At 31.4% G+C, this 22,845-nt stretch overlaps 2 protein-coding genes across 2 annotated transcripts in view; one reads left to right on the forward strand and one right to left on the reverse strand.

Moving 5' to 3' along the window:
• The window catches only part of LOC113375578 (trypsin-1-like), a gene marked incomplete in the record, with an annotated part of 382,748 nt that overhangs the window by 255,192 nt on the left and 104,711 nt on the right, over positions 1-22,845 (forward strand).
• The window catches only part of LOC113375579 (trypsin-1-like), a gene marked incomplete at its 5' end in the record, with an annotated part of 29,719 nt that overhangs the window by 3,581 nt on the left and 3,293 nt on the right, over positions 1-22,845 (reverse strand). The window contains 3 exons of the mRNA XM_026615511.1: positions 3,491-3,581; positions 10,241-10,437; positions 22,053-22,225. Of these exons, the coding sequence (XP_026471296.1) occupies positions 3,491-3,581; positions 10,241-10,437; positions 22,053-22,225 (461 nt within the window). The remainder of the gene's footprint in view (positions 1-3,490; positions 3,582-10,240; positions 10,438-22,052; positions 22,226-22,845) is intronic.

A 22,845-nucleotide genomic window follows, 5' to 3' on the forward strand; every position in this document is an offset into this window, starting at 1 on the left:
TCCAAACACCAGACGGAACACGCAAGCCAGACCTAATTGCGTCGTAGGGACAATCCTCCATTCGACTTGACACTCAAATTGTGGGAAGTAATGTGGATATGGAGTTGACCCACAGACGCAAGATTGATTACTACAAGAGCTTGGATGCTTTAATCAAGGAGAGATACAATACTTCAGAAGTGGTATATGGTACAGTCACGTTGAACAACAGAAGCGTGTGACACTATGACACGGCCAACTTTCTGCTATCAGGTAAAGTCATTAAGAAAGAGGAACTAAAAATAATATCTACGCGTGTGTTGATCGGTGGACTGAACGGTTTTGGAGCATAGACAAAAACAACGTCCATGAAACGACGACAATAGGGTAGGATGTACCTGATTTCAGCGTGCTGCTTGCGCATAATAACCATCAGGCACGATACTAGGAGTTAGGTTTAGTGGGTATTGCTTGCGAGTTGAGTCCCACACTACCTGGTCAACCTGGCGACCGGTGTGCATAAATCCATTCTCCCCTTAACAAAAAAATATAGCCAAATGCCTCGTCATTTAATTAGTGACGCGCATTAGTGGATTAACGGGATTTCCACTGTCCCTAGCATTCTAGCGGAACCACTGCCAAGGAACGGGCTGGAAAAATTAGCGGGGAAAGAAGACCCTGTGAAGCTTGACCTTAGTCTGGCATTATAAGGAGACATGAGAGGTGTAGCATAAGTAGGAGATAATAAAACATAATCCAAACAACGCACAAACGTTAAAAAACGTTATCATAACTACATCTTTCTGATGTCATTGATAACTTATAGATGAGGTTAGATTTCATATGTAAAACGCCTGACCGAACAGCAAATACATTTTGACAGTTTTCATTACCAATTTATATGAAGGATTCCAACAGCGTTGTTGTAAGATTTAAATTTTATTCGAGATTTGATCCCTTACAAGGAGAACCCGCGCGTTGCTCGTCTGGGATTTTGATGAAATTTGGCACAATTGTAGATTTTATGCTCAAACTGACCGTGGTGAAACATTAGAGGTCTATGAAAAGCGGTTTAGTTATAAAAATTAATTAAAGTTTGCATTTTAGCAGCGCGCTATACCATAGCCGCTATACATAGCTTGCAACGTGCACTGTTATCAGTTCAGTCATAGCCCAATGGTAAAGTGACTGAACTTTACTAACAAACTTTAATAGTGAAATACCTTGTAACGTCTGTATTAAAATTTTTTATAAAATATTGGCTAGAATATTAATAATTTGATATTACGGTACTTCCTAGTCCGTCGATATTAAAGGGTACCTGTATATTGCATACAGGTACAGATTTGCGCATGTATCACTGCAGTAAATGATGAACGAACTTACGGAAAATTTTATGATACAGGTAAAGAGTTATTTAACAAATAATCATTTAATTCATTATAATTTTGTGTCTTGAAGTGTTTAGTTGTGATATTGTGCGTGATCAAAATGGCTGATGATAAAATTAATGTGCCCAGTGATGATGATAGTGTTTTTTCTCATGAAAAGCCAGTTATTGTGGATGCATTTGATGTGTGTAAAAAAACTATTTGAATTAAAAAACATTGATGGAGTTCCGAGTGTTAAATAATTCGAAAAAGCCATTGTTCTTGTAATTTTTTTTTTGTGATGCTATTATTGATATTTTAGAAGAACACTCGTTTGTGACTGTTAATGGATTGTTTATGAAGCATGAACAAGTAGTAATTATTGATTCCGGCGAAAAATCATCTTCACCAAATTTAAGTTCGTCTTTTGCGGAGTCGAATATTAGTATTGTTAGCACGGATACAACAGAAAGCACGGATCCAACAACGGAAAGCAATGGGAATACGCCATTACCAAAGAAAACTAAAACTTTGTTTATCCCATTAGATTTAAAGTTAAAAGTAATACAATTAGCTGAACAACATCCCAAATGGACTACCAAAGGCCTACAGAAGTTTGGAACAGCAGCGCTTAAAACAAAGTCAGATTTGAAAAAATGGCAAAGGGACGGTTTAAATGGCGGCACATCAAATGAAAAATTTGATCAAATTAATAAGTGGACATATGATAGATTCCAAGAAGCTGGCGCATCGAAAAAACCTGTAACTACAAAATTATTACAGCAATGGGCGTCCGTGGTAGCACTTCAGTTTGAAAGTGACTCTTTTAAGTTCAAAGCATCCGAGACATGGATTGATACTTTCAAATCCAAACATAAAATTGTACAAACACGTGCTACTCAATATTTCAAATCAAAAAAAGCGTTAGATATTTATAAAATATTGGAGGACGCTAGCAAATTTCAAAAATATATATGTAATATTTCATTGAACTTTGAAAATGATTTCATTATTAATACTGACCAGGTGCGAATACAGAACGGACGTTAAAAGGTCATTGTCTAATAAGGGGGAAAAAGTTATAGGAGACTTCACTAAAGTTACGCATATGGAAAGTTGCTGCCCAAAGTATTTTTATGTATGCGCGAGCCGAACGGTCAGTTTGGACCAAAAGTTCAAATTGATGTTCAAAACTTTGAACACGAATTCAAAAATATTTGTGTCACTGCGTCGAAAAACGGTAAAATGACGAAGGAACTTTTTTCATATTTTATTGATAATATGCTTAAGCCATATGATAAAGGGAGAAATTTTTATTAATATTAGATTCTTGGGGTGGTAAAACTGATCCATCACTTTTCAATAATTAGTTTACAAACGAAGTAGGGCAACGAACCAGTACAGTAGAAATATTACCACCCCTTCGCACACCATACTGCCAGCCTTGTGACATTTATTTCTACAGACAGGTAAAGTTATTTATGAAGAAAATTTAAAATTGTTACCAAATTAGGCAATTAGAAAGAGAATTAAATAGAAGAGAAGATGCCTTAAGGATACATTCTCTAATTCATCATCAGTTATCTGCGCATATTTTTCAGAATATGATCCAATATGCTTGGTTTGCAAGCAAACTGGCTAATACGAGAGAAATTTTTTTGAATGTGAATCAAGTATATTTCGCGGAAACCGTCGCTAGTGAAAAATGTTTATGTAATACTACTGCATTTGTGAAATGTGCTCATTGCAATTTATTTTCATGTTTTTCTTGTTTCTATGATAAGTACCATCCCGCCAATTATAAACCTTAAAGTAGTTAATATATGCAAATAAATTACATTTTTTCTTCCTTGTTATATGGTACAGCGCGCAGCTAAAATGCAAACTTTAATTAATTTTTATAAATAAACCGCTTTTCATAGGCCTCTAATGTTTTACCACGGCCAGGTTCGGCATAAAATCTACAATTGTGCCAAATTTCATCAAAATCCGAGACGAGCAACGCGCGGGTTCTCTTTGTTAGATTGCTGCTTCACATGTTTCTAAATTATTATTCAATGAATTACTACTTATAGCAACTTCTAAATTTGTATCGAAAACATTTTTTAATATTGACAGAAAGTCTAAGGTTATTAGCTTACCAACTATCTCATGCCTCTCGCTGGTCTGGATGAGTAGAGGTCCACCACTATCACCTTGGCACGAGTCTTGTCTTCCTTTACCGGCACATAACTGCAATTGATACATGATTTTTTTATTATTTATGAACAGCAATCAGAACTTAATAGTCTTACAAGCTGTTGTGCTGATTTTGACTTAATACGAGCCTGTTCTGACAGCTGGCAACCCAAACAGTTATGGCAACAACTGTATGATGTATTATTATTACAATTTCTGTCATAGGGCGAGTATTTTTATTGGTGCAGCAGAGCCGGGTGAAGGCTTTTTTTACTTGTTGTTAATGCTCTAGAAGATCATTCTTTTGGAATAGTTAATGAATTATATATGGATCTTGAAAATAAAAGTGAGGATTCTGACGAAACATCGTCTTCAGCAAACTTTAGTTCGTCTTTTACAGAAACAACAAATGAAAGTTCGAAAAGTACTGAACTAACTACGGAAAGTGAAGAATATGAGCCAATGGAAAAAAATATAAATCGTTATTTATTTCGATAGATTTAAAAATCATGGTGGTGCAATTAATTAGCCGATGAGCATCCGAGTTGGACTATTAAAAGTCTGCAAAAGTTTGGTTCGGATATTATTAAAGATTTGAAAAGGATATTATTAATGGCAGTACTTTGAGCGAAAAATTTGAAATAATTAACAAGTGGACATTTGATAGGTTTCAACAAGCTCGTGCATTGAGAAAATCCGTTACATCTAAATTATTATAACAATGGGCATCTGCTGCCGCCTTTCAATTTTAATCGGATAATTGATGTGATTTTGGACGAATCAAAAAATTTTCAAAAGTATATATCGAATATTATACCGATTTTCAGTAAAGATTTTGTTATAAATACAGACCAAACTAGATGTGAGTATGGATGAGAATAGATGTTAAGATAACTTTATCGTATAAAGGAAAAAACGTGACGGAAATGTTTTTGGGAGATTTTAGTAAAGAGACTCACACTTATACAGCACAGTACTCTATGACAGCTTCCGAAAAACTACTGCCTAAAATATTTTTATGTTTGCGTGAGCTAGCGGGCGAATTTGGCCCAAGATATCAAAAATACATTTGGAAACGTTTTTCTGACTACATCTAAAAGCGGAAAATTAACGAGAGTTCATTTTGTGTCCTACATTAATAATGTTTTATGGCCATATGTGGGAAACAAAAAGACATCATGAGATGGTCAGACAGACTCAGAATTATTTAATAATTTTACAAATGAAGACGGGGAAGGAACTAGCACCATAAAGATTATTTCTCCGCATTGTACACCTTATTGTCAACCTTGTGACGTCATTTTTTTTAGGCAAGTGAAGGGGTTTATACGAAAAGTCCAAAATTGTTACTAAGTTACACAAATTGAAAGAGAACTGAATCGAAGAGAAGCGATCAAAATTCATTCATTAATACACCACCAGTTATCCGCTGTTTTATTTCAAAAAATGATAAGATATGCATGGTTTGCGAGCAAATTAGAAAGTACAGGAGAAGTATTTTTGAATGTGAAACAGGTATGCTTTCCTGGATCTGTAGGTAGTGCCAAATGTCCATGTAATACAGCAGTTTTTTTAAAATGTGCTCACTGTAATGCATTTTTATGTTTCTCATGTTTTTATGATAAATACCATCCAGTAAATTGTAGTTCTCGAAGTTAAATATATCTTATTCATGAAAAAAATGTTTTATTATTAATATGCAATGCAAATACATGTATTTACAGAGTTCTTTCATATGTATATATCAACTATTTACAAATATCATATATTTATGTATTAAACAACAAATGTTTTTATGTAGTATATGTAACTAATTGATATTAATTATTATTTATAATAATATTTAATCAGATAGATGTGGAAATAAAATTTTAAAAAATAACTCTACCAGGGTTCGAACCAGCGCATATCTGTCTTCGACTCTTACAAAATAGTGCTGTGAAATTGACGAGCACTCAATTTTCTAACCTGTAACGGAATTTTCTATAAAGTCTGCTTCTAGTTAGTCTTATTAAAAAAATGTTTTAAAACTAGTTCCTTTTTAGACAAATTCATCCTTTTATAATAAAAATTCGAAATTTAAAAAACGTTAAAGCATTCAGGATTATTTTTGTGAATGACAACGTGAGTAGCAAAAATATACAAGGAACAGTAAGGGAGTTATATTAGCGGTTAAAATTCCTTATGGACAAAGAACTAAGGTAAAAAATTATTCTTACCGCTCTTTTTTGTAATTTAAATATATTCTTTAGTTAAATATATTATTTTGATAAAAATCCCTAGAATTGCATTCTACATGCAAGAGACAAAGAGGAATTAAATAAATAATCGGTTTAAATTGCCTGTTTTCGATTTATTATTCTAAGTATATATGACCTGAATTGCAGAATGCAATTTTTCCATTCTTTCATCTTTTTTGTGAGTGTATTATTCAGATGATTAAGGGATGTCTTATCCCTTTGATAGATGAGAATGTTGCCAGGTACGTCTTGCTTTTCGTTTCTGTGCAATTAGCTTCCTAATCTCTAGCGGAATTATTATATTATTATTTCTTGGAATAATATTCAGGGTGATCTGCTTGGTTGTTTTACGTACAAGCTCAAAAAAATCTTTTTTAATTTCCCGTAGGGTAAGTTATTGTAATGGGCCGAAAATCGAAATTGAAAATTTTTACATTTCTCGACGTTTTGAAGGTTTCTGAACATTTTGGCATACCTCAGCAAAAAAGGATGTTTGAGTGTGTGTGAGTGTGTGTGAGTGTATATGTATGTATGGATACATTTTTTCGTCCACGTTTTCGGGTGTACGGATCAACCGATTTGAATGGTTCAAAAAACATTCGATTCCTATTGATAGGGAGATGTGCTGATTAGTTTTTGGCAAAGGCAGGTCCAGCAGTTTCGGAGATACAGAGCTAAATGTGCAAAAAATGGCAGTTTTTGAGAGAACTAAGTGTCCGATTTGAATGATTCCAAAAACTTTCTGGTTGTTTTAACAAAATAATTGATTTTGGAAATTTCCAAAAAAGTTGGTTTGTATATCGAAAATAATTCAGATTTTCATTTCAATTTTGTTCTAATATACTTTAAACAATTTCAACTTTCCAATTTAGTTTATATAATTCTTATAAATATAAATAGACAATGTTACAATATTTATAATAATCAATTTTAAAACATTTTATTTATATTATTTATATTCCTCGATTATATCGTTGCGATACGGGAAGTTCCAGCAATTTGCCTTAAGGCACGATGCCATACACCCCACTAGTTTTATTTTCTATATCAATAAAGTTAGTAGGCCTTGATTTTGGAAATAATTTTGGTTCAAGTATGGATTTAAATTGTGTTCAGTTAAAAAATTTGTTTTGAGGAATGTGATTGTTGTTAGCTGGAGTAGGAAATGTGCTAAAGGTCATAAGTATTGGAGAATGATCAGAAGAGAATCGTAACTAGATTCAATATTAAGATTTGAATGAGCAATACCTCTTACAATAAAAAAAATCTAAATGGTTTGGAACTTTAACTGGATCAGAAGGCTAATGTGTTGGTCTACAAGTTGAAATACTCGTATAGAAGAGGTTATTTTGCTCTATGGCTGCATGAAGTACCTTACCTTTGGCTGTAGTCAGTCTAGAACCTAAGGCAATATGTTTACAATTAATGTCGCCACCAATTATAAATTTATTACCTAATTGTAAGAAAAATGAAGAATACTGAGAACAAGAAACTTGGTGGACAATAAACAGCAGAAACACAAAAATTATATAAATTTGTTTTAACAGAAATTTGAATTGTTTGTAGAAAATCATCACAAATATTTGGTAGAGTAAAGTGCTTTATATTATTTTTGATTAATATAGCTGACGCGCCGCGACCCCTGCCACTTGGATGATTTGAATTTTAAGTAGTGTAGATGAAAAGTAGGTTTTTTCAGTGAAGTGTGATTCTGAAATTAATAAGATATCTATTACGTCAAATTTTAAAAAACATTCTACTTCATTTTTGTGAGGTAAAAAACTGTTGGCATTTCATTCAGCAATTTTAATTATATGAATGAATATGGGTCCCAGTTTGTTCTTATGCAATCGAATGCTTTGAAATTTAGAAACAGAAGAAAATTCAAACGGGATGTTGTTGATAAGTAGGGAGTTGATATCATTACTTATTTTTTGTTCGATGGGCCATACTTAACATCGCGTAGGGTAAGTTATAGTAATGGCAAAAAATCGAAAATAAAATTGTTTATATATCTTTAAGTTTGAAAGGTTTCTGAACATTTTGGTATACTTATACCTATGTGGATCGATTTTACGGATAACACGGATCAATTTGAATGATTAAAAAAAACATTCGATTTCTATTGATAAGAAGACGTGCTGATTAGTTTTTGGCAAAGGCAGGTTTAGATGTTCCGAAGATATGGGCAAAAAGTTCCAAAAATGGTAATTATGAGAGAACGTAGCGTTCGATTGGAATGATTCAAAAAACATTTTACTTGTATTGACAAAATTAAAAACCGTTTAAGTTTTTGCGAGTTGAAAATGGCATTTAGCCTTGAAGCAAGTTGCATGAACTTCTCGAAATGTGTAAGAATTGACTTATTCAATCGAAATTGAAATTTAGATATTTAGATACAATTTTCAACTATTTATTTCAAAAATAAACTTATCGCTTTCAATTAAATCTAAACATTGCGCTTTTCAATAGAATTTTTTCGAACACATTTAAATTAACTGTATTTATATTAATTATATTGTAGAGACACGTGCTTGTATGGCCTAAAATTGTAGCTTATTATTTTTAAATTTGAATGAATTATTAATGTTTGACTCATCGCAAAAGCAAATTTTGACTATAATATTTCCAAACTTTAATAAATTTTTAACATTAAATTATTTGTCGTAGGGCCATAACATTTTAGTATGTTTTACAAGACTATGATATTTATTGCCAGAAAAAGGTTCATAAAAATCGGCAAACATTTTTATTCAACAGTTAATTTCAAGAAAACGGCCCGGTAGATTTTTACCTATAATTAATAATTATCAATCTCAACCAATATCTTTCGAACGGTTTTTAAACTTTCAAAATCGATTCAGAATTTTTACTTTTCTGCTATTTATAAAGAAACGGCTTTGCCGATTGTCGGTTGGTTGACAAAACTGACGAAAAATAGTTTTTATCTAGATACGTCGAATGGCTTTTAAATTTTTGAAATCGGTCTAGCCGTTTCTGAGAAAACGTCGATTCACGGCAAAAAAACTGTTCACACACACACATACTTTTTCCAAATTTGGTCTCATTCGATTCAGAATGGCTGGAAACGTCGAGAAAATATAAAATTAGCGAATCGGATTTTTTATGAAAACAAACTTCTCCTTCAGGAAGTTAATAAATGCTATTTGGCGGACAAAAATGATCATTAGATGTGCATATGCATCAAATTATCACATATTTTATAGATATTTTAATAATAAGAACAAATTTTGTTCTGTTATCCTGCGACACGCTTTAAATTTTTTGTTTCCGCACAGCTAACTTATCGCGATTGCTTTGAAAAACGTTCAAAATTTCCAAAATAAGTCAAAGTATAAAGAAAAATCAAATTTTTCAAAGAGGGCAATTTTTATTTTCTCGAAGTTATACAATAAAAATTGAATCTTTTTTTAAAAAAATAATTTTTCGTACGGGAAGTTCCAGCAATTTGCCTTAAGGCACAATGCTATGCACCACTAGTTTGAGTCTTCTCTTTATTGAGCCGAAGAATATTAACTTCCCGTAGGGCAAGTTATAGTAATCGCAAAAAAATCGAAAATGAAAATTTTTATATATCTTTACGTTTCAAAGGTTTCTGAATATTTTGGCATACCTTTGTTAAAAAAATGGATGTATGTGTGTGTGTATGTGCGTGTATGTGTGTGTAGATACAAATTTTCGTCGACGATTTCGGAAACGCCGATCAAACGATTTGAATAATTAAAAAAACATTCGATTCGTATTGATAAGGAGACGTGCCGATTAGTTTTTGGCGAATTCAGGTCTAGCCGTTCCGAAGATACGGGGCAAAAAGTGCAAAAAATAGTAACTTAGTTTTTAAGAGAACGGAGCGTACGATTTTAATAATTCAAAAACACTTTACTTGTATTAACAAGATGAAGAATTGATCAAATTTTCATGAAGGCAGGTTTAGCGGTTTCGGAGATATAATGAAAAAAGTAAAAAAAAAATGCCATTTGGCGGTCAAAAATGATCATTAGACATATGCACATCAAATTATCAGATATTTTATAGAAATTTTAACAATAAGTACAAATTTTGTTTATATTCCTATGGGTTCCGTACCAATGTTTATCCGTTAGACGGCGACGCGGCGCTTACGCGCTTTGACGTTTCGTCTCTATGCAGTCAAAGCAGTACGATTGCTTTGAAAAAAAGTTCAAAATTTCCAAACTATGTCAAAATAAAGAAAACATTCTTTTTTTCAAAAAAAAAAATTCGACAAAAAAAAGTATTTTTTTGTCGAATTTATAGTTTCTCAAAAATCTAATTTATTCGAAGTAAAACTTTTTCAAAAATGTTAATCGTTTTAAAAAAAAAAAAAATTGGTACGGGAAAGTTCCAGCAATTTGCCTTAAGGCACGATGCCATGCGCCCCACTAGTTAGAATTGTTTTGGCATTTAATTTTCTTGTGACAGTATATTTCTTACCATGTTGGGCGTTATCCTAGAAGCTCTGTACTTCATTGATCGGCATTGGGCAAGACTGAGGATTGGCACGTTTACTTCCTGCACGATACCTGGCAAGGTTCCACCTTCGCTAGTTCGGCCCCAACCTACCACGGTTCCTTCCTTGCCGGCAGGATCGCTGTAGGTACGCGGCAGGCAAACCGGCCTGATGGTTTTACCTGCACATAATTATAAAATGTACAATTACTGACAATTATATTCGAATAATTAAATTACTGTTCATAGATAGAATAACGATATAACTGTTTGGCCGTCTTCTAGTATTAAAATGCGATATGTGCTTCCTGGAACTAATAGCTTTTGTTCGGAGTGTTATGGAATAAACTATAAAATATTTAATTATAAAATATGTTTTATATGCATGTCAGTGCTAATTATGTGATTTTCCATTGTTCAATCTCTACAAGTGGTGATATAAAATAATATGTCGAAACATATGGTAAAATAAAGATTCCCTAAAAATATTTTTTCATTGTGCTTTTGAAAATTTTATGTATATATATTTATATATATATATATATATATATATATATATATATATTAGAGCCGGTTCTACTTTGCGATGCATGCAAAAATGCGGGCGCACGCCTTAGGGGGCGCCAACACAAGGTTCGGAAATAAAATTTATTATATAATATTTAACTTCCCGTATGGTAAGTTATTGTAATCGTCCAAAAATCGAAATTGAAAATTTTTGCATTTCTCGACATTTTGAAGGTTTCTGAACATTTTGGCATACCTCAGAAAAAATGGATGTGTGTGTGTATGTGTGTGTTTTGTGTGTCCGCCTTTTTTCGTTTACGTTTCGGGTGCACGGATCAACCGATTTGAATGGTTCAAAAAACATTCGATTCCTATTGATAGGGAGATGTGCTGATTTGTTTTTAGCAAAGGCACGTCCAGCAGTTACGTAGATAAAGAGCAAAGAGTGCAGAAAACAGAAATCGAGTTTTTGAGAAAATGATCTAAAAATCATTCAATTAGTAATGCTTGGTAGAAGTGGTTACTAGTTTTTGGCAAAGGCAGGCCCAGCCATTTCGAAGATACAGAGCTAAATGTGCAAAAAATGGCAGTTTTTTGAGAGAACTAAGCGTCCGATTTAAATGATTCAAAGAACTCTCTGCTTGTTTTAACAAAGTAATTGATTTTGGAAAAAAAATTGTTTCAAAATTTTTCTTTCAACATTTTTTTTCAAAAAAAAAATTTTTTTTGTATATCGAAAATTATTCAGATTTTATTTTTAATTCTGATTAAAATACTAAAATACTTTACACAAATAATTTCAACTCTGCAATTCAGTTTATATAATTCTTATAAATATTAGACAATGTTACAATTTTTATAATAATCTATTTGAAATATTTAATATTCCTCGAACATTTTGTTACGGTACTGGAAGTTCTAGCAATTTGCCTTAAGGCACGATGCCATACACCCCACTAGTTATTTATATTTTTTAATAGAAAATCTAGAATACTCAAGGGATTATAATAAACATTCAAACTTAACTATGGATATGGATACGGAGACACAAAAAGCATATTTTAATTTACAATGTAGAAACAATTGATACCTTCGCAAAATAGTAAATTATTGTTTTGCTCATTATCCCATTATCCCATTTTTTCTTCGTTTGGAGTTAACGTGGAATTAAAAAAGAAATTATCTAGTATTATTCAATCCCGTAAACGTAAATTAAATTAATTATTGGGGCATTTACATTTACAATATCAGCTGAAAAAATATTTACAATTTATAATAAAGAAAATTAAAAATGGGGAGCCAGTCGTTAGAAAATGGCTTATTTATTCTGAGAAATTGAATTGTAACTTTTGTTTTTGTTGCAAATATTTAGCATCTGATGAATTTTGAATGTTGAAGACATGCTTGGTTTGGGTTATGGAAATGAAGCAAATATGAAAAATGAAAGCAAACTTTGGACCAAAAATTGTTGATTTTTTGTACCTAATGCTCTCATACTTTAAATTTAATTATTAACTTTGCAGAAATAATACAGATACAAACATTATTAGTTTTTTTTGTTTTCAATATAGTTCAATAAATATGTAATTTCTTTGCATCTTTTGCTAATCTTTGGACAATACTTTTATAATACGTTAAAAATTTAACTTTAAAACAATAATCTGATACTTTGAATCTGATGGGAAAGTAAAGATGAATACAATTCGGTCCTTACGATATCAATAAAGAGAAGTTTACGATGTAATTTTTGGATATTGTAAATAATGAAAAATTAAATAAAAATTTAAATTTAAAAAATCCAATATGAAATACGAGTTTTATATTTAAAAATGAATGGCTTGTTTTTTCTTTTGTTATTTTGTTCAAAATAAATAAGTAAAATACGTTAGAAATAATAGAAAATTTAAAAATTTTTGATTATGATCATCCCGCAAATCGCCTCGATTTTCTAAATAATTTTAAAATAAATGTATTTTATACGCTTTTAGATTATATCTAATTTTTGTGTACTAAATCCAGAATGATTAAAAATTAATAAGAAAATTTATATAATATCAATAATCGCTAAAAAAAAATGCAAACGGGCGCTGAGGACCCCAGGACCGGCCCTATATATATATGTATATTTATGTGTGTGTGCCTGTGTGTGTAATGGTCTGTACTAGAAATCGTGTAGATTATTTGTAGCTGTTCTCTGTACATTTCGAGGTATCAAAATATATTTTGTTCTGCTAACAATATTGGATTATACGAGTATATTATATATTCAAAAGTGTAGCCAGGATCAATCAATTTCAATTAAAATTTAATCCAGGATTAAATCAGTCAATTTCAATTATCATCAAATAATTATATTATCCATCAAGTTAGATTATATTTATATAATTAAAACAATGAATAACATTAACTCAAAATAGACAAAATTAACGAATTGGCGAATAAAATACATTAATACTAATAAATATGATAAAGGTAATTGGTGCTAAATGCCGTAAAAACAAAAATGTCAATGATTGCAGTGATTTATTATTTATTGTGATGTTGGAGTAATTGCTAAATATCTGTTGTAATGCATTTTAACATTTTTTTGAAATGACTGACTTCCTCGTCGCAACTGAGACAATGCCGTTGAACGTTTCCATAATGCTAATTATGTACATTTACTAACATCCCTTAGGATAAGTCATAATAATAGCAAAAAAATCGAAAATGAAAATTTTTATATATCTTTACGTTTCGAAGGTTTCTGAACATTTTGGCATTTTCAAAAAACATTCCATTGCTATTGATAAGGAGACGTGCTGATTAGTTTTTGGCCAAGGCAGGCTTCAAAGATACAGTGCAAAAAGTGCCAAAAATGGTCAATAAGTGTAACCTGTATACTTCAACGCAACGCTTACGCGCTTTGATATTTCGTCTCGACGCAGCAAAGGCAGCGCGATTGCTTTGAGAAAATGTTCAAAATTTCCAAAATATTTCAAAATATTAAATAAAAACTTTTCTTTTTTCAAAAAAGTTTGTTTCAAAGATTTGAAAGTGTAAGTATGTAATAAATCCACTCGGAATACATTTAATCACTGATAAATTAATTTATTTTTCATTGATTAAGTCGATTATTTACACATATCGGGAAGTTTGTGTAACTTTCCTGAATAAAATGCGTATTCTCCTTTTCATTTGATGTTGTGCGCTATGAGTTTTCTAAGATTTTACTCACATATTTCACATCACCTATCTATATATATATATATATATATATATATTACAAAAGTTAAGTCATGTCGAATAGAAAATGTTATGTGCGGAGCAGGAATTTTAAATTAAAGTTGCAAAACAGTTATTTTATCCGCTCTGCTAAATCCGGTATTAACATTTTTATACGCAACGTTGAATTTACACGTAATGCAACTCAAATATACTAATTTCATTGATTTCATACAAAATAAAATTATTATCAACTTAAATATTACGCATATTGTTATAGCTAAACGTCTTTTTCTTCGGTTAAATTGAAAAAATTGAATGAATGAATTATTCGAAAAATAAAGTTTGCGAATAATTTATAAATGATATTCTAGGGTTAGCCGAAACGTATGCATGTAAAATATAAACAAATCATATTTTTTATATTCCATTATTAACTTCCCGTAGGGCAAATTATAGTAATCGCAAAAAAATCGAAAATGAAAATTTTTGCATTTCTCGACGTTTCAAAGCTTTCTGAATATTTTGGCATACCTTAGAAAAAATGGATGTATGTGTGTGTGTGTGTGTGTATGTGTGTGTGTGTGTGCGTGTGTGTATGTATGTGCGGATACAAAATTTCGTCGACGATTTCGGGAACACCGATCAACCGATTTGAATAATTCAAAGAACATTCGATTCGTATTGATAAGGAGAAGTGCTGATAAGTTTTTGACGAAGGCAGGTCTAGCCGTTCCGAAGATACGGGGCAAAAAGTGCCGAAAACGGTAACTCAGTTTTTAAGAGAACGGAGCGTCCGATTTTAATAATTCAAAAAACATTTTACTTGTATTGACAAGGTGAAGAATTGATCAAATTTTCATGAAGGCAGGTTTAGCGGTTTCCGAGATCTAATGAAAAAAGTAAAAAAAATGCCATTCGGCGGTTAAAAACGATCATTAGACATATGCACATCAAATTATCAGATATTTTATAGAGATTTTAACATTAAGTATAATTTTTTAACTTCCCGTAGGGTAAGTTATAGTAATCGCAAAAAAATCGAAAATGAAAATTTTTATATATCTTTACGTTTCAGAGGTTTCTGAACATTTTGGCATACCTTAGAAAAAATGGATGTATGTGTGTGTGTGTGTGTGTGTGTGTGTGTGTGTATGTGTGTGTGTATGTGTGTGTGTATGTGTGTGTGTATGTATGTATGTGTGTGTATGTATGTGCGGATACAAATTTTCGTCGACGATTTCGGGAACACGGATCAACCGATTTGAATAATTCAAAAAACATTCGATCCGTATTGATAAGGAGACGTGCTGATTAGTTTTTGGCAAAGGCAGGTCAAGCCGTTCCGAAGATACGGGGCAAAAAGTTCCGAAAACGGTAACTCAGTTTTTAAGAGAACGGAGCGTCCGATTTGAATAATTCAAAAAACATTTTATTTGTATTGACAAGATGAAGAATCGATACAACTTTCATAAAGGTAGGTCCAGCGGTTTCGGAGATATAGAGAAAAAAGTAAAAAAATGAGCCATTTGGCGGTCAAAAATGATCATTAGACATATGCACATCAAATTATCAGATATTTTATAGAGATTTTAACAATAAGTATACATTTTGTTAACATTCCTATGGGTTCCGTACCAATGCTTATGCGTTAGACAGCGACGCGGCGCTTACGCGCTTTATATTTTGTCCCTATGTAGTTAAAGCAGTACGATTGCTTTGAAAAAAAAGTTCAGATCTTCTACAATATGTCGAAATAAAGAAAAAAAAATTTTTTTCAAAAAAAATTTTTTTTTAAAAAAAAAAATTTTTTTTTTTAAATTTTTTTTTTCAAAAAAAAACTAATTTTTTGTCCAATTTATAGTTTCTCAAAAATCTTATTTTTTCAAAAATGTTAATCGTTTTTAAAAAAAATAAAAATTTTTGGTACGGGAAGTTCCAGCAATTTGCCTTAAGGCACGATGCCCTAATTGCCTTAAGACAGAATTCCACTTACAGCTAGTTTTTACATTTCTATGGGTTCCGTACCAATGCTTATGCGTTAGACGGCGGCGCGGCACTTGCACTGTGACATTTCGTCTCTATGCAGTTCAAGCAGTACGATTGCTTTGAAAAAGAGTTCAGAATTTCCAAAATATGTCAAAATGAAGAAAACATTTTCCTTTTCAAAAAAAATTTGTGTTTTCAAAAAAAAAATGTTTCTTTCAAAAAAATTTTTTTTTTACAAATAAATTTTTTTTTTCAAAAAAAAGTAATTTTTTGTCAAATTTATAGTTTCTCAAAAATCTAATTTCTTCGAAGTAAATTTTTTTCAACAATGTTAATCGTTTTTAAAAAAATAATGATTTTTGGTACGGGAAGTTCCAGCAATTTGCCTTAAGGCACGATGCCCTAATTGCCTTAAGACAAAATTCCACTTACAGCTAGTTTCAAAAAGCGCTTTTATTGATAATCATGTGCCCAAGGCAGTATTTATACAATTTTATTGTATGTGAAATTCTATATATTGGATATATATTATATATTGGAGTATTGTCATATTTATTTTTATACTAATTATTTTTAACTTTCCTTAGGGCAAGTTATAGTAATCGCAAAAAAATCGAAAATGAAAATTTTTATATTTCTTTACATTTCTGAATATTTTGGCATATCTTAGAAAAAATTGATGTGTGTGTGCGTGTGTGTGTGCGGATACAAATTTTCGTCGACGATTTCGGGAACACTGATCAACCGATTTGAATAATTCGAAAAACATTCGATTCGTATTGATAAGGAGACGTGCTGATTAGTTTTTGGTAAAGGCAAGTCTAGCCGTTCCGAAGATACGGGGCAAAAAGTGCCAAAAACGGTAACACAGTTTTTAAGAGAACGGAGCGTTCTTTTTTAATAATGCAAAAAACATTGTACTTGTATTGACAAGATGAAAAACTGATTAAATTTTAGTGAAGACAGGTCCAGGGGTTGTGGGCTCTCAATTAAAAGAAGTTAAATAAAACGCCATTTAGCGGTCAAAAATGTTCATTAGACATATGCACATCAAATTATCAGATAAAATCATTTAAAAATCTAAATTTTGAAAATTTAAAATAAATAGAATATTTTCAGTAATTTCTAAATTCTCAAAAAAATAAAAAAAGCGTTCCTTAAAAAAATTCAAAACATTTCAAACATCTAAATAAATTAAAAAATTTTGAATAAACTTATAAATTATCAAAAAAATCAAATAAAATAAAATAATTTTACATACATTTTTTATAAACATACACAAAAAGTTGTTTGTAGAATACGCTCGAGGCCTAATTTAAAAAGCACTTATAGATTTACAGTATGTATTTATAATAAATTACCTATTTGAAATTATTCAAAACAATTAATGATTATTTTCATTTTTTGAATGTTGACTTACGGTATGGCAAGTTCCAGCTATTTGCCTTAAGGCACGATGCCATGCGCCCCACTAGCTTGATACAGTCATCGCTTCAAAGTAGTACAAACAACTTGACATTTGAATGTATTTTGTTTTTTTTTCACAAATATTAATTTCAATAGTAAACAGTTTTGGCTTTTTTAAAAATGTAAAAATTTTTCGTTGCGAAATGGCGGCTTCAAAAGCGCACAAATTTGATGGGGGTTGGACCGTAACAGAAATACTAGGAGAAGGGGCTTATGGCGAAGTAAGGCTAGTCATAAATCGAGAAACTGGAGAAGCTCTGGCAATGAAAACAATCGTCACAGCCAAGCATCGGGATGCTAAACGTGCTGTGCACAAAGAAGTTGTTATACAAAAGTCTTTACGCCACCGAAACGTGTTAAAACTATTCGGACAAAAAACACAAGCAAATATTGAATATATATTCTTGGAGTATGCAGAAGGCGGCGAATTGTTCGATCGAATAGAGCCTGGATTTGGTATGAGAAATAATGAGGCACAGAAATATTTTAATCAGATTTTGTCTGGTTTACACTATTTACATAGGAGAGGTGTAACACATAGGGATTTAAAGCCCGAAAATATACTCTTTGATGATAAAGATAATTTGAAAATTGCAGATTTTGGAATGGCAACCATATTTCGAGTAAATGGTCATGAACGCCTTCTTGAGGAGAGATGTGGAACTCTGCCTTACATTGCGCCTGAAGTTTTAACTGGACATTATAAAGCCGAGCCTGCCGATATTTGGTCTTGCGGGATAATTTTAACTGCCATGCTTACTGGAGAGTTGCCGTGGGATGAAGCCACGTGGAAATATTATGAATATACAGCTTGGAAGATGAACTCTTATACTTCGCTAACGCCTTGGACCAAGCTTGATAATTTAGCATTATCTTTGCTGAGAAAAATTTTGTCACCTCTTCCAAATAAAAGGATCAACTTAGACACATTAAGAAGTCATAGATGGTGCGCAATGCAATTCATTAGTGAAGATTCTCAAATATCACACCAAGATGTCGTGCATGAGCCCCCTTATAAGCGATTTTGTGCCATGGCTAAGTATGAAAAAAATAACAGCATATGCTCACTTTCGGCATCTGGAATTGTTCCAAATGCTCAAGAAAGTGACACTTCTTCCAGACCTGATGTTTGCTTCTCGCAGCCGGTGCTTATGAATGATATGGTCTTAAGTACTAACTTGAATCTCCCACAAAGTGAAAGAAAAAATATGTTGCCTAAGTCAGTTAAAAGAATGACTAGATTCTTTGTTAGCGGAGATACAAAGAGCGTCATTAAGAAGCTTACTAGTTGCCTCGACAAAAATGACCTTTGGAAGGTAAATGAGGGCGTAGTAACAATAAACACCTTAGACAGGCGCAAAATGCCGTTGGTATTCAAAGACAATATGATAAATGTAAACAAAAACTTGTTGATTGACTTCCGATTATCAAAGGGCTGTGGTCTAGAATTCAAGAGAAAGTTTGAAGAAATAAAAAAGAATTTAGCGGACATTATAGTCAAAGCTCCTGTGAGTTGACCAGTAACTTCATGTCAATAATTTTAACACATTTGAATCTTATAAAATAATTTGTTGATTATTAAATTTATTGATGTATAATTCAACAATATCCTATCCACAATTATACTGCTTGAAATTGTTTATATTTATTTATTAGTAAAAAGTGTATTAATTTTCTTCAAAAAGTTATGTATGTTTGAACACTTTTTAAATAAATTTTTGAACTCAGCGTTCAACATTATGAAAAAAAATTGTTTTGTGGTAAATTTCATTGTCAATATATATATATATATATATATATATATATATATATATATGTTTGATAAAGAATACTAAACATAAATACTTTAAAGATACAATATTTCGCTGTCTTTAACTTCATATTTGATTATGAAAATTACTATCAAAAATAGGAGTTTGTTATAGATGGGTGAATAATTAGGTTTCTATATGACTTTTAACTACGCATTACACAAAAATAGGATATAAGGAAATGATCAAAAAATTCAGAAAACATTTTTAGGGGTGGACCTATTAATGAGTTTTACGTCAAGAAAATGTAACGAAGAATAATAGAGGCGGTGTATGTTTCACAAATTGGTACAGAAAATATAGTTGGTCCGGGTTAATGTACTATTAACTTTAATTCACAGGTTTTTCTCAATATAAAAATTTCTACCATTTTAAATCTTGTAGATCACGCTATTTTATTATCTAATCCTTCGTTTCATGACACAAACATAAAATTAGTTAAAACGTTCTTACTTGGCAATAATTTTTCATACAAGTTAATATGTCCAATTGTTAAAAACAGAGTCGCTAAATTACTTGAACCTTTTGATAAGAAACCGGAAGATCATGGCCAAACACGTGTTCCTGAAAAAACTTTTTTCATTAATTTTCCATATCTTGACAATACTTTTAACCAATTATCAAAAAGACTATTCAAAAAACACAATATTCATATTACTTTTTCTTTGTTGAAACAATTAAAATTTTTATATTCCAACATTAAAGACGAAACTCCTTTAAGAAAAAAGAAAGATATAGTTTAAAAAGTAAATTGTTTGGATTGTAATTGCTCTTATATTGGCGAGACTTGCCAGAACTTAGAAAAAAGACTCAGGCAGCATGAATTACAATGCGAAAAAATAGATTAGATAACAAAAAATTTAGAAGTACACTTGTGGATCATGCTAATATCAACAACCATAAGTTTGATTTTGACAATCCCCAAATCTTGTTCCATGAAAAAGACTTATTTAAACGGAGCGTGGCAGAATCAATGTTAATAGTTCGGACTAACAATAGCGTAAATTTGAGAACCGACACAAATATTTTACACGGCACTTATATAACATCATTATTAATTTATAATTTTTTCATTTATCTTATTCTCTTCAATAAATTAATCTGTTTTCATATTTATTGATTTTTGTATGCGATCGCACTCCTTTTGTTTGCAATATAATAATGCCCATCCTGTCTCCACCTAGCTAGATACTTCAGATTTGTTTAGAATATTTCTGTAAGTGTCACATGTTTTTTAGTACTGTGTCAAGCATTGCAAAGAATAGTTGGTGTTTTTTGTATTTCAAAAATTAAATGTAATATAAATAATATATTAAAGAATATGTAGTATATAAGTAACTGTTTTTGAAATTATACTGAAGATGAGGCATACCATGGTTTCAGACAATATTAAGAGCTAAAACTTTCAGCGATTTGTTTTTTCTCAATTTGGATCCATCTGAGCCTTTGGGAGCAAAAAAATTCGAAAATGTCCATATTAAGGACCACCCTAATATATAAATAATATATATATATATATATATATATATATTATGTTTGTGTGTGTGTATTTTTGATACATGATTATATTTTTAATTCTTTTATTGAAACTTTTATATATCAACTTCAATATTCACTTCAATTTGCGACAAATTTTGTGATTTGATGAGGCTTTCCTCGAAAGCAATTTTTTTGCAATTAACTACCGTTTCTTGAAGTAGCACTTTTCTATTGATTGCTTTTGGTCATTCATTCAAGCAGAACAAAAAAAATAAATGATACTTTTGGCAGTCACCGCTATCACAAACGTTAGAGAGTTTTCTTTTTAACAATGAAACACATTTTTTTAACGTTAACTTATATTTACTCTTTATTACATAAAATTTACATAATATATTCAGAAACACATCGACGTTCGCAGAAAACTATTAAATACACACTGTATGTAACCTTGATCTAATATTTTGTCAAAAATATTTATCCGCAGAGTTGAAATAACTATTTATTCAATTTATCTTGTAAAATTACCTTTTTTAACTTAATTTACTTTCTATTGTTTACGCCTTTGTGAGGATGAAGGTTCAGATGGTCTTTTTTAACCCAGCTGTATATGAGATTTTATAGAGGTTATATATAAAAAACTGTTGAATTTAATAGTATCTTAAATACTATTATATTATATTTTATAAAATATTTTAATAACGTATAGTTCAAAACTGAACAACATTGCTTGCAATCAAAAATAATAACTACGAAAGAAACGTTTGTCTGCTGATAGCGACGTTGTAAGAATAGCTGGTTATACATCTTTCTTTTTCTGTTTTTAAATATTGTTGTTAATTTTTTTTCAACTTTTTTTGTTTTTGAGATATCGGTAGTGGACCTTTTTACCCGCGGACTTTTAAACCCCACTCTACCTTATAATGTGTGTACCTTATAATTTTTTTTTTATTGTTTCCACAGCAATCAGAACTCTTTATAATTGTTCTATAAGCTGTTTTTGTGTATGACTTATGACCTAAGGTATTGATATGAGAAGCAACCCATCGGTGGATCATTCTCCTATGTGTGTTTTTTTATATATTAGCTCTTATGTCTAATAGTGTGCGTATGATTGTATGCAACTATGTCCACGAAGAACGATTTCCACTTGGAATTATATTGTGATCTATAACCCCTAGTGGAAATTTGACATCAAAGTTGCCTGATGTCAGGCTTGGCGGTAGCGGGAATCGAACCAGCGAACCTGGGTCTAGTTGGTGCTAGCCCACGCTCTAACCGATATCGCCACCGCTGGCCCTACCTTATAAAATGATGCTATTTTTAAATATTTTGCTTACCAAATGTGACAGGTTTTCGCAGTCTCAATAAAGCTATGTCATGATTATATGAATTGGCATCGAAATTTCTGTGTCTGATAATTGCTGAGACAGCTCTCATTATGGCCTGCGTTTCCGTCGTCGAAAATTGGTCGTGATCGCCCAATATGACTCGGATCTTCGAACGCTTTAATCTGAGAATATGATCAATAAATTAATAACTGATATTGAATAGAATCAAACATTATTAAATTAGTTTATTAATGGATACGATTGCATGACATTGTCTATTATTTCTTCTTACGAACTGATTAAATAATAATCGCACCAAAGTAACCCTTTTCTGTTCTTTTTCCATCGAACCGCCAAAACAGCTTACCTAACTTTACTAAAGTTTTAAAAATAAAGCGGGTTCTGTAGGGCATCAAGTATTCATAATTTGAGGACCGCCAACTATCTTTAAAATTTTTTACCTCAGATGCCAAGTAACGAGATAACCCACGTTGCCAGCTTCTATGATGGTAGAATTCCCTGTACCTGTCTTTTTACCTTATCCATGCCTCCATGTGTCGTAGCGCTCGACGTAGCCAGTATAAAACTAATAATGGTTTACTTTTATTCGAATTTGCATCATATAATATAGGTTCACTTATATTTCGATGTTTTATTTAAATGCAAATACAAATAAAAGTAAACCATTATTAGTTTTATACTGGCTGCGTCGAGCGCTACGAGGCATGGAGCCATGGATAACATTTGTTTGTTTGTTTTCATAATTTTTGTTAATTCATTTGATAATTTGCGAAAAACCAGG

Source organism: Ctenocephalides felis, unplaced genomic scaffold (genome assembly GCF_003426905.1).
Source record: "Ctenocephalides felis isolate EL2017-DRISC unplaced genomic scaffold, ASM342690v1 CF-g0.4_SCAFFOLD_01886, whole genome shotgun sequence".
NCBI classification, from domain to species: Eukaryota; Metazoa; Arthropoda; class Insecta; order Siphonaptera; family Pulicidae; genus Ctenocephalides; species Ctenocephalides felis.